Genomic DNA, 19,033 nt, shown 5'->3' with positions numbered 1-19,033 from the left:
AGCAGGGCAAACACATGATCAGGCATCGGAGCCCCATCCCGTCGCCCCCTCTGTTCCTCTTTCCCCCTTTCCTCCCCTGCCCCACACTCACCTCGACACTGGCTGGCTGTGCCGTTTTCAGCAGGTCTGAGACAGCACTTGCCAGATTCTTGGCAGCCTGCAGGAGCTGTCGCCCATTCCCTCCTTCATCCTCCATGAGGGCGGCCAGCAGCTTCACGCCCTTGGACATCTCGGTCAGGTTGGAGGAGATGGTGGTGACGGCACAGCCCACGGCCGTGTAATCTGTGTCGGCCGGGTCCCCTGCACAGGGAGAAGGCAGGAGTAGTGGGAGCAGCAAGTAGCCCCCACAGCCCAAGGAGACGGGAGCACCAAGCCTGACCCCTCTCAGTGACTGCCTGGCCCGACTCCCCTGCCTGTCCTGGAGCCTGGGGGCACAGCCCAGGCCTGACATGCAGCTGGCGCGTGGCTGCGGGTGCACTGGGCTGGGACGCTGGTGCCACGGTGGGAACTGTGCGATACAGTCACATTTAGAGGGAGAGCAGCAAGGCAGAGTGGGGGCGAGACAGGGGGACCCAAAAGGGGCAGGGGGCAGGGCAGGGCGGGGGCAGAGTGGCTAGGATTTCTGCTGTGTGGGGGCAATGTCTGGGGTCCAGCCAGCACTGGGCCTTGCTGGGGGAAGGGGCAGACAGTCTCTACCCCAGGGTCCAATCTTGGGTCCAATCAGATGCAGAGGTCCGAGCACTGGGCAGGGGCAGGGCGCCCCTGCAGCCCAGCCCCAGGACACACCTGCAGTCAGGTTCACCACAGAGGCAGTGCTGGCAGTGATGGCGTCCACCTGCGAATGGATCTCGTGCTTCGACTCGTCCATCTTGTTCTTGCGCCAGGCTTTGGAAGCCTGAAAGAGCGAGAGCAGAGTCAGCCCAGGGACCCCTCAGCCCCATCTGAGAGCAGGAGGGGGGAAACCCGCCCCCGGGGCAGATGGTGCTCCCTCGGCAGGTGGTGCCCCCTCGGCCGCTCCCTGAGCTCAAAAAATAACTAGGTAAGTTCATGGAGGGTAGGTCCATCAATGGCCATTAGCCAGGATGGGCAGGGATGGTGTCCCTGGCCTCTGTTTGCCAGAAGCTGGGAATGGATCACTTGATGGTTACCTGTTCTGTTCATTCCCTCTGGGGCATCTAGCATTGGCCCCTGTCGGCAGACAGGATACTGGACTAGATGGACCATTGGTCTGACCTAGTCTGGCCATTCTGATGTTTGGGATCTGGGGCCCCCAGATCTGCCCCTCATGGGACAGAACTCCTCAGGGCAAAGTCACTCCCAGAGACCTGGCCCCCTCATTCTCCCCAGCAACTCCATACCCTTCCCAGCACGGTCCCTCCGCCAGCCTTGGGAAGAGAGGGGGTATCCAAACACTTACGGCGTCCTGTCCAAGGGGCGGCAGCGTCTCAAAGTCGTCCAGGGTGGCCTGTGCTGCATGCACAGCCTGCATGCTTGAGTTGATGGTGCCAGTCAGGGCCTGCTGGGCCGAGGTCTGCAACACATGAGGGGGAACTGGGCTAAGGGCCCTGCAGGGGCTGAGCACCCGATCTGGTCCCTCCCCTGCCCAGCACTATGTGGGTGCTACGCTGACCCCTACAGAGGGGCAGGAAAGTGGTTGCCGAAGCTGAGGTTTTGGGCACGCAGAGAGGACACAGTCAGCATTGCATCCAATGCACGGCATGACAGCCACTCCAGTGACAGGGAGGGAACATGGCCTGCCCAGAGTGCCCTCCCCCGCTCGGCTGACCAGTGCAAGGTGCCAACAGGTTGCCCTGGGATCCAGTTGGGAGCCCAATGAAGCCTTCCCAGACAAGACCAGCACCTCTCACCATGCCCTGGGCAAAGCCCAGAGCCAGGGACCCTACCTGGACAGACCTAACAAGGAAAGATCTGGAGCGGCGTCTGACACCTGCCCTGAGGGCGACATCTGGGACCACAGGCAGCTCAGGGCTAGCCACATCTTGAGCCAAAGGAGATGCACAAGGCCGATGTTGTCAAGTCTATGTCCTGCCTCGCCCACCATGAACACAGCACCAGCTGAACAAGGCCCCGGCTGGAGGGTGAGGAGGCACATCCAGCTTGTACGGCAGGAACTGCTGCCCCATCCGGAGCACAAGTGGGGTGAGGTTGCTGAGCCAGGTCAAGGAAAAGCCCCTGGCCACACATACCACTGCAGGGGCCACCAGCCTGGGCAGGGCCAGATGCCACAGGTGCTGACAAGCTGCTGGCAATGCTGATCTGAAGGGGGGCACAGCTGCAGGGAGCTCGGGCTGAAAGGAGGACCCGAGTGACCATGGAGAGGGGGATCCAAGAGTGGTTTGGAGGGAATGGGGCAGCGCAGAGAGAGATGGAAAAGGGGTCTGCACTGGGGAGGTCTGTGAGAACGCACAGGGCAGCGTGCCAGTTAACTTGGTGTGACGGACACCCAGCCCAGGGGAGAAAGGCCCATCCCCACACGTTCCCCACGACTCAGCCAAAGGCGGGCAGAGCCGGCTGTCTGTGGCAGAAGCAGCTCTTACCAGGGGGGGCATGTGCCCTCGGTGCATCTGGCCACTGGTGATCTGCTGCTGTGCCTGTGGCATTGTGCCAACCTGGAAGTTCTCTGGCCCGCCGGCCCCTGAGCGCATGATGGCTGGCAGGGCTACTGAGCCATGCTCCACCTTGCCCACGCGGTTAAACTGCTGCTGCAGAACAGTTGACCTGCAAGAGAATCAGCACCACCGGCTACAGCTCAGCTCTCAGGGGTTCAAGGATTCCAAGGCCCAGAAGGACCATGGTGCTCGGCAGGTCTCACCCTCGGCACAGCACAGGCCAGAGACCGAGTCTGAGCTAGAGCAGGTCTTTCAGAGAAATATCCCATCGCTTTCAGTATTGTCAGGGATGGAGAACCCAGCGCAACCCTTCGTAGATGGCTCCAATAGCTAATGGCCTTCCCTCAAACGTTTACACCTTTGTTCTACCCTGAATGTGTCTGGCTTCAACTCTCAGCCACTGGACCGAGTTACGTCTTCCTCTGCTAGACTGAAGAGCCAACTCTTACAAAAGCGGTTACCTACCTCTCCATAACTGTTGTTCTTCGAGATGCGTTGCTCATGTTGATTCCATTCTAGGTGTGCATACGCCCATGTGCGTGGCTGTTGGAGATTTCTACCTTAGTGGTATCCATAGGGCCGGCTGTGGTGCCCCGGAGTGCCACGCTCATGCATTGTTATATTGGGCGCCGCTGGCTCTACGCCCTCTCAGTTCTTTCTTACTGGCGACTCCAACAGAGGGGCAGGAGGGCGGGTCATGGAATGGACATGAGCAACACAACTTGAAGAACAACAGTTACGAAAGTTAGGAACCGTTTTTTCTTCTTTGAGTGCTTGCTCATGTCGATTCCATTCTAGGTGACTCACAAGCAGTATCCTTGGAGGTGGGCTTGGAGTTCACAGCTAGCGGCTTGCCATACTGCTCTACTGAAGCCAGCATCATCCTGGGCCTGCTGGGGGAAGTGCATAACGGAACATGAACGTGTGGATGGATGACCAGGTGGCTGTCCTACAGATGTCCTGGATTGGCACTTGAGCTAGGAAAGCTGCCGATGAGGCCTGTGCCCTGATTGAGTGGGTGGCTACAAACACTACAAGGGGCACCTTCGTCTGATCGTAGCAGTAGTGAATTCAGGCAGTGATCCAAGAAAAAATTCTTTGAGCTGACACTGGATGACCTTTCATCCATGAACTGCAGGGGGTAACCTGAAGATATTATGTTGAGCACCCAATAGTCCAAGTTCAGCCACAACCAGGACGACCAGAAAGGGTGTGGACAGTTGAGGAAAGAGTGGGAGGGTGGATCCTGGGATGTGACTGGGGCGCTGTCCTCGAGCACATCCTCAAAATGCCTGTTCCTGGCTTTCTAGGTCTCTGGAAGGGCCATACTGGGAAGATGAACGGGAAGATGACGGGTGTCGCTGCTTAGACCCCCTTGTCTCTGTCCTTTCTCCTGTAGGGTCTCAGCCGCGAAGTCCCCCAGGACTTACACTGCAGGAGTGGAGGAGGCGGAGGACAGAATGGCTTCCTGGACTAGGGAGGAGTGTGCAGGCCCAAGGAACAGAGGGTGACCCAGGAGTCTTTAAGGCCATGGAGCCGTGTGTCTGTGAGCTCGAAGAGCCCCACCCCCTCAAATGGGAGGTCCTGAATGGTGACCTGAATCTCCTGGGATAATCCAGAGGACTATAACCAGGAGCTGCGCCCCATCACCACCGCAGAAGTGCCAACTCTGGCCACCGAGTCTGTTGTGTCCCAGGCCATCTGGAGGTCACCTCTCATTACTGTTTTGCCCTCGTCCATCAAGGCAGCAAACTCCTGGGCTTGGTTCTGTGGGAGGCCTCCTTGAACTTGCTGATAGAGTCCCACAGATTAAAATTGTACCTGCCTAACAGGGCCGGGAGTTAGATATCCAAAAGTGCAGGTTGGACGTTGAATAAATTTTCCTGCAAAACAAGTCCAGTCTCTTGGAGTCTTTGTTTTCTGGTGTGCCACTCACCTGACCCTGCCTGTCCCTCTCATTGACAGCGAACACAACCAACGACCCTGCTGGAGGAGGTGTGTATGGATATTCAAATCCCTTTGCAGGGGCGTAGTATGTAGAATGGAAGAGGGGGGTCTGCCACAGCGACTTCGTAATCTTAAGGACCCCTGGGTAGACAGGCAGCGTGACCCAAGCTGGGCTGGTGGAGGGTATAACATTAAAGAGGTCCTCCAACTCCTCCACTAGCTCCTCAGTTTCCAGGATCAAATTGGTAGCCACCCTTTTAAGGAGGGCCTGGTGCTCCTTGAATTTGTTGGGGTGGCTGCCCATTTGGGAGGGGCCCGTCACCACTTCGTCTGGAGACAACGACAACAACTGCACCACAGGCGGAGGGCCGGGTTACTCTTCCCTCTCTAAGGACGGCTCCTTAGGTGTTGGAGCCTGCTCTGCTGCCCCCGCATCAGATTCGGCACCATGTTCCAACTTTGGTGCCGGGGCAGTTTGTCCGAGGTGGCCAGGAAGGAATAGCGGGAGCACGCCCCACAGATTCCAGTACGGCCACTGTGCGGGCCACTGCCTCTACTGCCACACTGCTGCCACAGATGCTGTGCGGTCGGCGGTGATTCACCCTTCCTCAGCAAGGGACTGAAATCCTGCTCTGACTCAGACCACTGCCATGGAGGCCTGAGTCTGCCGACTTGATCCTCGTCGCTGACTGGTGAGAAGAGGGTGAGGATCCATGCCTGCTTGACAAGCAGTACTGGGGAGGCAGAGACTGGTGCCGTGAACTGGAACGATCATGCCCAGTGGGGACCTATGGCTGGGAGACCGCCTAGGTGATGCTGACCTGCGCCATGGCGATCTCTGGCAGGAAACTGCCGTTACCGAGGGCATAGGGACTGCTGCCTCGACTTCAATGTCCCATGCCTTGTAGCGGGAGAACATGGTGTCGAGGACCTGGGTCTTATGACTGGAGACCAAGGTCATGGTGCCGCAGTCCTAGGTGGGGCGATGGGGATCTACACCTGCAGTCCGGGGACTGAGAATGCTCCGTTGCCCTAGAGGGTAGTCCCAGGACCGACATGCCCTGGGATGTTGGGGTCTTAGCCGAGTCCAGTGCCTGATGTGATGTCTGCGGTGCTGGCCGCTCTGCTGCTTCTTTACTTCCCATGGCCATCTCGAGTAGCAAAGGCGTAAGAGAAGCCAGGGTCCCCTGCCACTCCCAGCAGTCAGAGGCGGATCCCTTGCTGGGCTCGGGCAGCAGCGGTATCCCCGTGAAGGTGCAGAGCGGGCCTGACATCAGCCCTTTGCCCAAAGCCCTCTTCCCCTCTGGTGCTGGGGAGCTCTTCTTTCGCCGCTTCTTAGGCACCGGTGAGAGGGAACAGTGTCGGATGGAGCGCTCCACACCGATGCAGAGGTAGGGAGTGGAGTCCGAGCGGGAGGGCTCCAATGCAGGACGAAGCACAGCCTCCATGAGGAGGGCCCTCAAGCAGATATCCCGCTCCTTCTGGGTTCTAGGATGAAAGTTCTTACAGATACTGCACTTGTCCTCTCTATGGGATGCCCCCAACAGTTCAAACAGCTATTGTGGGGGTCACTGATCAGCATCAGCCTGCTGCATGAGAAGCATACTTCAAAGCGGGAGCAAGAGGCAGCGGATGCCCCACACCGGGGCAAAGTTCCAGCCAAGACTCTAACTAACCTAGCACTTAACTTAATGGCTAACTAAATACCAACAAACCACACACAAAGATAGAAAATGGGTTGTAAAGAGTTGTTAACTACCAACCACGGGTAAGGAGGACCTGAGAGGGCGGAGACCCGGCGGCGCCTGATATACCAGCGAATGAGCGCAGCACTCAAGAGGGTGCCACAGCTGATCCTACGGATACCGCTAAGGCAAAAATCTCCGACAGCGCTGCACATGGTTGCACGCACCCAGAATGGAATCGACATGAGCAAGCACTCAAGAATGTTTGTTCGCAGACAGGTACTTATAGCCTGGGATCAAGTCACCCTTTACCCTTCTCTTTAAGCTAAGTAGACTGAGCTCTGAGTCTATCGCTATACGGCAGGTTTCTAATCCTTAAATCATTTCTGTGGCTCTTCCGTAAACACTCTCCAAGTTATCAACCTCTTCCTTGGATTGTGGACACAGAACTGAACACAGCATTTCCGCACAGTCGTGCTAGTGCCCAATGCAGAGGTACAATAACCTCGCTGCTCCTAGGTGAGATTTCCCAGGTTACGCATCCCAGGGTCGCATTAGCTCTTCTGGCCACAGTGTCACACTGGAAGCTCATGTTCAGCTAATTATCCACCAAGACCCTCAAATCTTTTTCAGAGTCCCTGCTTCCCAGGACCCCCGTCCCCTATCTTATGAGCGTGACTATGGTCTTTGTTCCTAGATGTATATATGACAAAGTGGGAATATTCTGTAACATTTTTATGAGTCCTGTTTGTGCCTCAGCTTCCCCTGTGTGCTGCATTGTTCCTCCGTGGGTGGAAAAGGGCTGTTTGCTCTCAGAACAGGCTGAGGACACGTGTGGTTGTTGCCAAGCTGTCTGGGCCTGGTCCCCATATCAATGCAGCATCTGAGAAGACAATGGCAAATCCAATCGCTCAGACATTGACACCTAGCACCCAATGCTCCCCAGGGACTGGGATTCTCCTGCCTCTCAGCTTACCAAGGGATCTGGGTAGCTCAGCTGGGAGGCTGAGCACCGTTCTCCAGCTGGAGAACAAAGGACTGGGGAGGAATGAGGTGGGGGAATCACAGCAGGCAGGAGCCGGGACTCTCACCTGGAGTCTGACAAAGGAGGTCAAAAGAAATGAGCTCCCTACAGCTTGGGTGGGCTCTGGGCTGGCCAGACTGGAGGATGTTCCAACCATCAGTTCTCTGGGCTACCCTAAGGGCTCCCTGTGCTGTGTCCAGGTGACTGACAGACCCGATTGTTCTGGCAGCGCTGGGTGAGAGTTACTGCAGATGCTGGGGAAGGTGCATTACTCCCTGTGGAGTGGACAAGTCTCCATCAGGGTTTATCTCAGTGGGACTCACTAACCAGAGCTCACAGGGTGAAGCAGGGGGGCTGCAGGCCCAGAGGTCCAGCCTAAGGAGGTGGTGAAGCCGCATGGCTGACTCTGGAGGAAGAGTGAGACCCTCGGGGGTCTGGCCCATTGACGGGTTCCTCCTAGAGACTGTTCCAAAGCCAGGCCATAGCACCAGTCCTGTGGGTCCATGACAGTACACATTTACATTTAGCTGTATTAAAACCCATGCTGTTTGCTTGTGCTCAGCTTACCAAGCGATCTGGATCGCGCTGTATGAGTGACCTCTCCTCTAGGTTATTTACTGCTCCCCCCACTTTGTGACATCTGCAAACTTTATCTGAGATGATTCAATGTTTTGTTGCAGGTCATTGGTAAAAACGTGAACGAGCTTAGGGCAAAGCCCTGATCCCTTTGAGACTCACTAGAAACACACCTGCTCGATGAAGATTTTGAGATCTACCAGCCAGTTTTTAGTCCATTGAATGTTAGCCGTGTTAACTTTGTATTGCTCTCGGTTTTTTAAATCAAAATGTCATGTAGCACCAAGAATAGCGCCCTATGGGAGTCTAAGGGCATCTCATCAACGCTGTCACTTTTGCCATGCAGGCTCATAACCTCATCGGAACAAGATGTCGAGTTAGTCAGACAGGAGCTGTGACCCTCCCTTAACTCCTTAGTACTCGAGTCCCGTACCAGCCGCTCCATTACCTTGCCCAGGACTGATGTCAGGCCGGTAATGGCAACTCCGCGGGGGGGCATTGCCCTGTCTCGCTCCCCACAGCTGGAGGAGCTGGCAGCCCTCACATGCAGCACAGTGAGCTCGGCCAGGAGAGCCCCGCTCACACTCACTGTCCAGCAGCCCACACATCTGTCCGTTCAGTGCTCTAACCCCAGCCACCGAGGGACTCAGCTCTCCCTCCCTGGAACCCTCCCCGCCGGCTGCCCTGAGCCATACTTCTTTGGGGACACAGAGTCTTCCAGCATGGTGGACTCTTCATCCCCCTCCAGCCCAAAGTGGTCTTTGCTCTTTTTCTGTGGGACAGAGAGAGAGAGAGTCCATTAGTCAGCATCAACCCCAGGGGAGTCCCCTAGAGGAGGGTGCGGGGACACGGCCCAGGATGGCTTCCAGTGCCCCTGGGGCTAGGCCAGGAGCCGAGCCCTGCCGGGGGCAGGGTTGAGAGGGGCCAGGAAGATGCTGGGATCACCCCTGTGACTGCAGGGGGAGGGGGAGGTGCAGGGGAAGCTCCTGCCATCCCTGCTTGGTCCCATGCAGCAGCCGCTGGTGGGGGGGGAGCAGCCACAACTCTGCTATTCCTGACTCCTGGGCTCTAAACTGGGCACCTCCATGCTACCCCCCGGCTGGCCTGACCTCGGCCCCCACCCACCCTCTCTGCTCCCTGTAGCAATGTGACTCCTTCCAGCCCATGGGCAGAATCACAGCAGGACGGGACCCACCCCTTGGTAGTTCAGCGCAGCCTGTACAGCTGTAGGCCCCCATGGCAGCACTGCCCCCTGCTGGCCACGCTCTGCCCTGTGACCCCTCCCCCGCACAGCCCCACCCCCTGCGTGACCCCCAGCCCCTGCGACCCCTCCTGCACAGGCTCACCTTTTTCAGGATGATGTCAATGTAGCCAGCAATAAGCTGGGCGATCTGCTCCCCCTCCGTCGTCTGCACTGAGTAGTACCCATCCTGGTAATCCCCGAAATCCTACAGCAACAGGACACTGGGCAGCACCGGAGCCGGCACCTGCTGCCCTGCCCGGCTTGCACCTTAGCTCCATGCCAAAGATACTGCTCTGTCCCCGAGACAGGACGCATGTGCATGGGGGGCAGGGACCCAGAAGGCACAGAGAGGTGTGGGAGGCACAGCTTGGCCAGAGATGTTGGGGAAGGGCAAGAGTCCAGGTCTTTCTCAGGGGAAGCTCTTGGCAGACACTCTCCAGCACAAGAGGCTGGTGTGGTAAAGGAGGGGCAGGCTGGAGGCAGTGGTGGAACAGGAGAGTCAGTGGGGAAGGGTGCTGGGGGACAGGTCCTTACCAGGGTGAAGCTCTTGGGTGAGGCAGCCCAGCCCCAGAGGCTGCTGTGGTCTGGATATGGCAGGCTGGAGGCAGGGGAAGGCCGGAGGCACTGGGGGGCAGGCTGGAAGGTGCTGGGGGACAGGCCCTTACCAGGGTGAAGCTCTTGGGCGAGGCAGCCCAGCGTTTGATGTTGGTGAGGTTCCACTCCTGAATCACCTCCTTGGTTTTCTCGTCCACACGCATCACACACTCTTTGGTGATCCCCAGCAGCCGCGGCACTAGTTTGTTTTTTCCCTTCATCTTCTCCTAGCACCAGGACAGGGAAGGGTTACAGCTGCCCCAAAGCAAAGGCACCTCCAGGGCCCAGCTCCACCGGCAGGGCAATGTCCCATCAGCGAGGGTGTAGCCCCACGGGCCCCACTCCGCTGGATGATGCTCCAGTGATGAAGGAGAGGAGAGAACACGTGAGCAGAGCGGAGGGGAGGAGTGATGGGGGGGGGTCGCATGGACACTGATAGCTGGAGGGGTGGAAGGGACAGGAGGCCGGGGCACGCTGGCTCACCTTGACCAGGAAGAAGGAGACGCCATAGGTTTTCAGGGAGCGGGCGAGTTTCACGTAGCGAACTTTGGCCTCAATCTCACTCATGTTGCCGCAGTTCTTGTGAGCCTGAGAGAGCAGAGCCGATAACCCCACCACCATGGCTCCCTCCAGGGTGCCCCACCCTGCCTGTTGTACCCCCTCCTTCCCCTGCTCCTGGCCACCCCGTCATGGCCCTCCCAGCAACCAGGACCTCACTGGGCCCTGCCAGCCACCACCCTTGTCCTGTTCTCTCCCACCTTGCCTTCCGCCAGCCCTCCATGAACCTTCCCTCAAAGCAGCTGTGCTCATCAGCCTGAACCGCTATGCAGCCTCTCCCACAGCCGGTGTATCCCCTGCCTCTGCCCCTGCCCCTCCTCGCTATGGGCTCTCCCAGGAACTACCAGGCCTCCATCCCAGCCACAGCCGCACACCAAATGACCGAATGCCCCATTGAGTAGCCGCCCCAGGCTCCTGCCTCCTCTCCTGGGCATGGGTCCTGCAGCCTTGGGAGAGGCCAACACCTGGCTGTGCACAGGCCAGGCGAACAGATCCCAGGCCAGGCCCAGGCAGCGGCCTGCCCCACCCCGGCACACTCACCATGAAGATCTTGCGCTCGCCTTTCTGCTTGATGTACTCCTTGGGCAGGAAGTCCTTCAGGCTACAGGGAAAGCAGAACCAGCTGTTACTGGCAGAGCCTGGCACAGGCCTGCCGACCCCCAGCACGTGCCCTGGATAAGCCCCAGTGCCAAGTCCTGGCATCAGCCCCCGCAGGAGCCCCAGGCAGGGCATGAGCAGGGAGTGAGTCCTTGGGGCAGGGCGGACATGGGAGAGGCCGGAGCTCAGGGCTCCGTCAGGACCCTCATCTCCGAAGCAGACCCCTCCACACTGCAGAGGTACCCAGAGGGCTCCCTGGAACGGGTGCGGCAGGGAGCAGGCCGGGAGCTCCGCCCTCACAGTAGCGCTGAGCCAAGTGCCGCACTGGGGGGCAGGGGCTGCTGGGGGGCGCCTCTGTAGGGTTCTTTGGGACCCTTACTCCAGAAAGCCTGGCTTGTGCTTCTGCTCATTGTGGGATCCAAACTGGATCTGACACTGGAACCCAGCAAACTCGCAGGCCTTGTCGAAGGAAACAGGGTGGGAGCCATTCAGGATGTCATCACGAGCCTGTGGGAGAGGAGAAGGGTGAGTCTGGGGCACTGGGATGGGGGGATGGGGAGCCACACACTGACCGGGTGTGTGTGGTCACACGCTGGCTGGGGGGTGGGAAGGAAGAAGAGGGGGTGGGGGTCACACACTGGCTGGGGAGGGGACAGGGATCGCACACTGGCTGGGGGATGGGGAGGAAGGAGAGGAGATGGGGGTCGCATGCTGGCTGCAGGGGGAGGGAGGGGAGCCACACACTGGCTGGGGGGTGGGGAGGAAGGAGGAGGGTCACACACTGGCTGAGGAGGAAGGAGAAGGGATGGGGTCTCACGCTGGTGGGGGGGGTGGGGAGGAAGGAGAGGAGATGGGGGTCGCATGCTGGCTGCAGGGGGAGGGAGGGGAGCCACACACTGGCTGGGGAGGGGACAGGGATCGCACACTGGCTGGGGGGTGGGGAGGAAGGAGAGGAGATGGGGGTCGCATGCTGGCTGCAGGGGGAGGGAGGGGAGCCACACACTGGCTGGGGGGTGGGGGGGAAGGAGGAGGGTCACACACTGGCTGAGGAGGAAGGAGAAGGGATGGGGTCTCACGCTGGTGGGGGGGGTGGGGAGGAAGGAGAGGAGATGGGGGTCGCAGGCTGGCTGCAGGGGGAGGGAGGGGAGCCACACACTGGCTGGGGGGTGGGGAGGAAGGAGGAGGGTCACACACTGGCTGAGGAGGAAGGAGAAGGGATGGGGTCTCACGCTGGTGGGGGGGGGGCAGGGAGGAAGGAGAGGAGATGGGGGTCGCATGCTGGCTGCAGGGGGAGGGAGGGGAGCTACACACTGGCTGTGGGGTGGGGAGGAAGGAGGAGGGTCACACACTGGCTGAGGAGGAAGGAGAAGGGATGGGGTCTCACGCTGGTGGGGGGGGTGGGGAGGAAGGAGAGGAGATGGGGGTCGCATGCTGGCTGCAGGGGGAGGGAGGGGAGCCACACACTGGCTGGGGGGCGGAGAAAAGAGAGGGGAAGGGAACTGCACACTGGCTGGAGGAGAAGTTCCCGCACTCTGGCTTAACATGACGTGCTGAGACCATTGTGGAGCTGTTCCTGCCCGGCACTCTCTGAAGATGACTGTTTGCTGACTTGAGGCTAAGCTGTTTTGCCGGGGGAGAGGAGGCAAGTCAGGTCCAGGAGCTGGCTGGGGCCTGGTCTTACACAGCGTGTATGGGGGGAGGGGGGAGATGCATTACTAGCTGCTCAAAACACTTCTCCTTGGGGCTAAGAAGTGGCAGCTCCTAAGGGACAGGAGGTGCCAGACCAGGGCAGCCCATCGCCCATGCGCACAGGGCAGCAGCCTGAGCCGCCGCCCCCCAAGCCCAGACACTGCTAGTTCCCCAGGGAAAGGGTTAGAAGGGAGCAGGAAGCTGCGCTGGGGCCCCTGGAGCACAGCAGGGCAGGAAGGAGCCCCGAGAGCTCAGCCAGTCCAGCCCACTGTGCTGCAACAGGACTAACTAATACCAAGCCACCCCTGACAGGGTTTGTCCAGTCCGCTCCTAAAACTCTGCAATGACGGGGACCCCTCAGCCTCCTCAGGTCACCTGCTGAACCATCCCTGCGGGGGGAGAGCTGGGCCTAACGCCCAGACTCAGGCCACGTCTACACTGGCAAGCTGAGAGTGGCACAGCAGTACCGATGCAGCTGTGCTGCTGTCAGGTTGCTTGTGTAGCCGCTGTCCCTGTGACATCATAAAACCACCCCCCCTGAGTGGTGGTAGCTGTGTCGGGTGAGAGCGTCTCCCATCGAGCGAGCGCTGGGCACCCGAGGGGCTGTTTTTCACATGCTGAGTGACGTGACTTTTGCTGACATAAATGCTAACGTAGACAGGGCCTTTCTTGTTCCAAACTAAGCCAAGTCCTTCTTAGTCTCCCGTTAGCGGACATGGAGAGCAATGGGCCAGCAGAGTGCCGGCTCCCAGCCACGGAGAGCTGCCCTGCACCTGGTAACAGCGTGCAATCCATACTGCAAAGCCCCAGAGCATCGTGGCCAGGACACCAGGGCTGAGGCTGAAGAGGACCAGCACGGCCTGGGGAGCGGGGAACGGGTCACTAGCTAAGCTTTGGTGGCAGGTAACAGGCTGGGGGGCGGGTACCTGCACGTAGAGCAGGTTGAGCTGCACAGGGTCCCTGGAGTCCACGTTCTGGTCGGAGTAGAAGAACTTGCGTCGCAGCAGAAGCGTCTCGTTGTCGTCGATGCCTTGCTCACGCAGTGTTCGCCCGTGATCCAGCCAGTTCACTGCCGAGAACACAGAATGTGAGCAGGGTCATACGCCGGCCCCACAGCTAGTCCCAGCCCAGGGCATGAGGCTGGGAGGAACAGACCGACTGACCCAAGGCACTGAGAGACTATGCAGGGGTGACCCCCGCACTCCCACCGCCACCTCCCTCCATCCACAGCGCTGGCCACCCCCGGGACTGACCTCCCCCCATGGCGCCCACTTGCCCACTCGCTGCCCGCAGTGCAGGCTGGCCCCAGCCCTCCTGCCCCCAGCACAGGGCAGGTCCGTACACTCATCGTCCGTGTGCAACTTCTGCTTGAGTTTCTCCATCTTCTTCTCATCCCGCAGCAGGGTCTTGTCCTTCTTGAGCGTGCCGGTGATCTCCTCCTTCTTCTCCTCCATCATCTCCCGCACCAGGGAGTACTCATCATGATTGGTGATGCCTGCAGGGGCAGACAGCGCAGTGCCCGTCACAGCCAGCCTGGCAGCCACAGGCTGGGGAGCCCCCAAGAACACAGAGCTCCCCCTGTCCAGTTCAGCATCCCTGCAATACGCCCTATGGAATACAAACACCCCCTGCCTGGGCAGTGCCCCTGAAGAACAGCACCCCCTACCTGCATGCAGGCACTGCCGCCCACTCTCCTCGACCCCCCACAGCCAAGCAATGCCCCCTCCCCAACCTCTTGCCCCTGTGCCCCCCCAGGCCAGACAGCGCCCCCTTCCCATCCTCTCCCTATGCCAGGCAATGCACCCTCCCCATCCTCTTATCCCCTGACAGCCAGGCAACATCGCCTCATCCCTTTTCACCTCCCCAAGCAAGACATCGCACCCTCCCATCCTGCCCCTGGCTCTGGCCTGGGCGGTGCTCCGTCCCTTACCAATCCGAGCACAGATTGTCATGAGTATGTCCGTGACTGTTTTGGAGTCGTCCACCATGACTGTTTTAACTGTCCCATCCAGCATGCGAATCTTGAGCGGTCGTTGCTTCTTCTTGTACTCCATGGTGTCCTATAGTGCAGGTGCTCAGTGTTAGCGCCAGCGTCCGGGCACGCCTGCAGGGGCATGTGATCACCATGCCCTCCCCTCTGTACCAGGGAACCCCGCTCACCCCTGAGGAACAGCCATGCCCGGGAGATGGGAGGGAGTACCCAGGGCTATGGAGCAGGCTGCACCGGGCACGGCAGAGCATAGAATCATAGACTATCAGGGTTGGACAGACCTCAGGAGGTATCTAGTCCAACCCCCTGCTCAAAGCAGGACCAATTCCCACCTAAATCATTCCAGCCAGGGCTTTGGCAAGCCAGGCCTTAAAAACCTCTAAAAACCTTGCACTGGGGCTGGGGGCAATAGAGGCACGTACTGCACTGCAGGGCACGTCACAGTCCAGAGCTTGGGGAAGGATGTATGGGGACTCAGGGGCAGGGACTGGGCACTTACCCCATTGCGGAGCATGTAGTAGTCCAGAGCCTTCCCAGCTTCCAGCCAAATCCCCTTCTTCGGGTCCTCATCCGAAAGGAACAGCCCAAAATCACTGGCTGAAAAACAGAGCAGACTCTCCCAGCACAGGCCCATGATCCTGGGTCCCCATTCTCCCAGCATGGGCCCCTCAGCTCCCTGGCCCAGCCAGTCCAGGGTCCTGGCCCCAAGAGCAGAGTCTCCCCCAGTGCACATCTCTCCTAACAGAACGTTGCATTACAGAGGTGCAGGGATGGATGGAGAGGCTGTTCTGGGGGGCAGAGGAGGGCGACAGCAGAGAAGAGACGGGGAGGTAAAGGAGCGGGGAGGCCGAGGGGGACAGGGTGAGGAGAAGCAGAAGGGTGGAATTGTGTAGAGTTTGGAGCCTCCCACCTGAATGTCTAACATGCAGCTACACGGCTCAGAGAGATGGAGAATAAGGTGTGTGCGGAGGTGTCCAGGGAATGGAGGGAAGAGGGGAGGCAGCCAGACCCACAACCATTACGAATAGAGATAAAAACTTGAACTGAGTTTTGAAGGTGTGCAGACGTGGAGAGAGCTTCCTTCACTGCACAGCCCGTTGTGGGAGAGAGAGCAGGACCCCCCTTCGACTAGCACACAAGTCCCACACACAGCATCTCCCTCTCACCGAGTTCTGTGTCAAGGACGGATGAACTCTGCATTAGTGAATTGCCCGGCTTCCCTGCTCTAGCTTTGGCTGCTGGTAGCCGATTATACAGAGTCTCTGAATTAAGTTTACCCTAACCCTAAGCAACAAGGGTGATGTCGTGGTGGGAGTCTGCTATAAGCACCAGACCAGGGGGATGAGGCTTTCTTCCAGCAACTAGCAGAAGTTACTAGAGAGCAGGCCCTGGTTCTCATGGGAGACTTCAAACACCCTGATATCTGCTGGGAGAGCAATACAGCAATGCACAGACAATCCAGGAAGTTTTTGGAAAGTGTAGGGGACAATTTCCTGGTGCACGTGCTGGAAGAACCAACTAAGGGCAGTGCTCTTCTTGACCTGCTGCTCAGAAACCGGGAAGAATTAGTAGGGGAAGCAAAAGTGGATGGGAACCTGGGAGGCAGTGACCATGAGATGGTCGAGTTCAGGATCCTGACACAAGGAGGAAAGGAGAGCAGCAGAATATGGACCCTGGACTTCAGAAAAGCAGACTTTGACTCCCTCAGGGAACTGATGGGCGGGATCCCCTGGGAGAATAACATGAGGGGGCAAGGAGTCCAGGATCGCTGGCTGTATTTTAAAGAATCCTTACTGGGGTTGCAGGAACAAACCATCCTGATGTGTAGAAAGAATAGTAAATATGGCAGGCGACCAGCTTGGCTTAACAGTGAAATCCTTGCTGATCTTAAACACAAAAAAGAAGCTTACAAGAAGGGGAAGATTGGACAAATGACCAGGGAGGAGGATAAAAATATTGCTCAGGCATGCAGGAGTGAAATCAGGAGGCCAAATCACACTTGGAGTTGCAGCTAGCAAGAGATGTTAAGAGTAACAAGAAGGGTTTCTTCAGGTATGTTAGCAACAAGAAGAAAGTCAAGGAAAGTGTGGGACCCTTACTGAATGAGGGAGGCAACCTAGTGTCAGAGGATGTGGAAAAAGCTAATGCACTCAATGATTTTTTTTGCCTCTGTCTTCACAAACAAGGTCAGCTCCCAGACTGCTGCACTGGGCAGCACAGCATGGGGAGAAGGTGAGCAGCTCTCTGTGGAGAAAGAACAGGTTAAGGACTATTTAGAAAAGCTGGATGAGCACAAGGCCATGGGGCCGGATATGCTGCATCCGAGGGGCTAAAGGAGTTGGCGGATGTGATTGCAGAGCCATTGGCCATTATCTTTGAAAACTCATGGTGATCGGGGGAAGTCCTGGATGACTGGAAAAAGGCTACTGTAGTGCCCATCTTTAAAAAAGGGAAGGAGGAGGATCCAGGGAACTACAGGCCAGTCAGCCTCACCTCAGTCCCTGGGAAAATCATGGAGCAGGTCCTCAAGGAATCAATTCTGAAGCACTTAGAGGAGAGGAAAGTGATCAGGAACAGTCAGCATGGATTCACCAAGGGTAAGTCATGCCTGACTAACCTAATTGCCTTCTATGAGGAGATAACTGGCTCTGTGGATGAGGGGAAAGCAGTGGACGTGTTATTCCTTGACTTTAGCAAAGCTTTTGATACGGTCTCCCACAGTATTCTTGCTGGCAAGTTAAAGAAGTATGGGCTGGATGAATGGACAATAAGGTGGGTAAAAAGCTGGCTAGATCATCGGGCTCCACAGGTAGTGATCAATGGCTCCATGTCTAGTTGGCAGCCAGTATCAAGTGGAGTGCCCCAAGAGTCAGTTCTGGGGCTGATTTTGTTCAATATCTTCATTAATGATCTGGACGATGAAGTGGACTGCAGCAAGTTTGCAGATGACTCTAAACTGGGAGGAGTGGTAGATACGCTGGAGGGTAGGGATAGGATACAGAGGGACCTAGATAAATTAGAGGATTGGGCCAAAAGAAATCTGAGGAAATTCAAGAAGGATAAGTGCAGAGTCCTGCACTTAGGATGGAGGAATCCCATTCACTGCTACAGACTAGGGAATGAGTGACTAGGCAGCAGTGCTGCAGAAAAGAACCTAGGGGTTACAGTGGACGAGAAGCTGGATATGAGTCGACAGTGTGCCCTTGTTGCAGAGAAGGCTAACGGCATTTTGGGTTGTATAATTAGGGGCACTGCTAGCAGATTGAGGGACGTGATCATTCCCCTCTATTCAACATTGGTGAGGCCTCATCTGGAGTTCTGTGTCCAGTTTTGGGCCCCACGCTACAAAAAGGATGTGGAAAAATTGGAAAAAGTCCAGCAGAGGGCAAAAAAAAAAGATTGGGGGCTGGAGCACATGACTTATGAGGAGAGGCTGAGGAAACTGGGATTGTTTAATCTGCAGAAGAAAAGAATGAGGCGGGATTTGATAGCTGCTTTCAACTACCTGAAGGGGGGGTTCCACAGAGGATGGAGCTAAGCTGGTCTCAATGGCAGCAGATGACAGAAGAAGGAGCAATGGTCTCAAGTTGCAGTGGGGACGTTTAGATTGGATATTAGGAAAAACTTTTTCACTAGGAGGGTGGTGAAGCACTGGAATGGGTTCCCTAGGGAGGTGGTGGAATCTCCTTCCTTAGAGGTTTTTAAGGTCAGGCTTGACAAAGCCCTGGCTGGGATGATTTAGTTGGGGATTGGTCCTGCTTTGAGCAGGGGGTGGGACTATATGACCTCCTGAGGTCCCTTCCAACCCTGATATTCTATGATCTCCTCAATTGCTCTCCGTCAATATCAGGAGTTCCTGAGGCATCAGCACTTTGCTCATCTAGTCTAGTGGCTGTTGCATTGTTCCTCTGACAGGATCCCAAATGGCATGAAAGTTACCAGGATCTGTCTTGTCTTCATCTATTTTCTCAAAGAAAACTCCACAGAAGAAAACGCAGTAACTGCAGAGCACAAGGAGCTCAGCCAGGACGAGCCTTGACTATGGGTAGCAAGGAGCTGCCTGAGAGGAGGACAGCGAGAGGGAAGCTGGGCACTTTGACCCCAAACTGACTGAATTAAACACAGCGAGGAATAGACCATCTCAGAACGCCGCTGCACAAAGGGCTCAGATTGCAGGGGAACAAATGCCAGGGAATTCAGAAATCTAGTGAGTACCCTGCACTGGGAGGCGGTAATAAAACCCACCAGGGGGAAGGTGGCAGGGAACCCGAAATGACAGCATAATTAAGGCACAATGGCCTGTGATTTCTCTTCCCGTACCAGAAACCGGAACTACCTAGGAATACACAGCCAGGAAAGACTGGCCAGGAAAGAGATAGCACCAGGAAAGCGGTAACAAACCCGGATTGTGGCAAAATCTTATTCTCAAAATTAACCGGACAGGAATCATGTGGCCTGTGCACCAGCTAAAGGGAAATGAGAAAGTGTGAGCAATAGAAT

At 57.2% G+C, this 19,033-nt stretch overlaps 1 protein-coding gene across 4 annotated transcripts in view; it reads right to left on the bottom strand.

Moving 5' to 3' along the window:
- The window catches only part of TLN1 (talin 1), a 196,109-nt gene that overhangs the window by 76,610 nt on the left and 100,466 nt on the right, over nucleotides 1-19,033 (bottom strand). For 3 of the 4 annotated variants that reach the window (XM_030567039.1, XM_030567041.1, XM_030567040.1), the window contains exons 3-16: nucleotides 15,033-15,130; nucleotides 14,474-14,603; nucleotides 13,886-14,038; nucleotides 13,470-13,612; nucleotides 11,234-11,361; nucleotides 10,798-10,858; nucleotides 10,183-10,287; nucleotides 9,771-9,926; nucleotides 9,209-9,310; nucleotides 8,558-8,634; nucleotides 2,559-2,739; nucleotides 1,418-1,531; nucleotides 787-895; nucleotides 92-300 (exon numbers count right to left, since the gene is read on the bottom strand). In XM_030567039.1, coding sequence (XP_030422899.1) covers nucleotides 92-300; nucleotides 787-895; nucleotides 1,418-1,531; nucleotides 2,559-2,739; nucleotides 8,558-8,634; nucleotides 9,209-9,310; nucleotides 9,771-9,926; nucleotides 10,183-10,287; nucleotides 10,798-10,858; nucleotides 11,234-11,361; nucleotides 13,470-13,612; nucleotides 13,886-14,038; nucleotides 14,474-14,603; nucleotides 15,033-15,130 — 1,766 coding nt within the window. Of the gene's footprint in view, nucleotides 1-91; nucleotides 301-786; nucleotides 896-1,417; nucleotides 1,532-2,558; nucleotides 2,740-8,557; nucleotides 8,635-9,208; nucleotides 9,311-9,639; nucleotides 9,690-9,770; nucleotides 9,927-10,182; nucleotides 10,288-10,797; nucleotides 10,859-11,233; nucleotides 11,362-13,469; nucleotides 13,613-13,885; nucleotides 14,039-14,473; nucleotides 14,604-15,032; nucleotides 15,131-19,033 lie in introns of those variants that run through there. The other variant, XM_030567043.1, reaches the window with a different exon arrangement.

The sequence above is a fragment of the Gopherus evgoodei genome, chromosome 6 (genome assembly GCF_007399415.2).
Source record: "Gopherus evgoodei ecotype Sinaloan lineage chromosome 6, rGopEvg1_v1.p, whole genome shotgun sequence".
In the NCBI taxonomy this organism is placed as follows: Eukaryota; Metazoa; Chordata; order Testudines; family Testudinidae; genus Gopherus; species Gopherus evgoodei.
The sequence above is the reverse complement of the archived record's forward strand: the minus strand, read 5'-3'. Positions and strand labels throughout refer to the sequence as shown.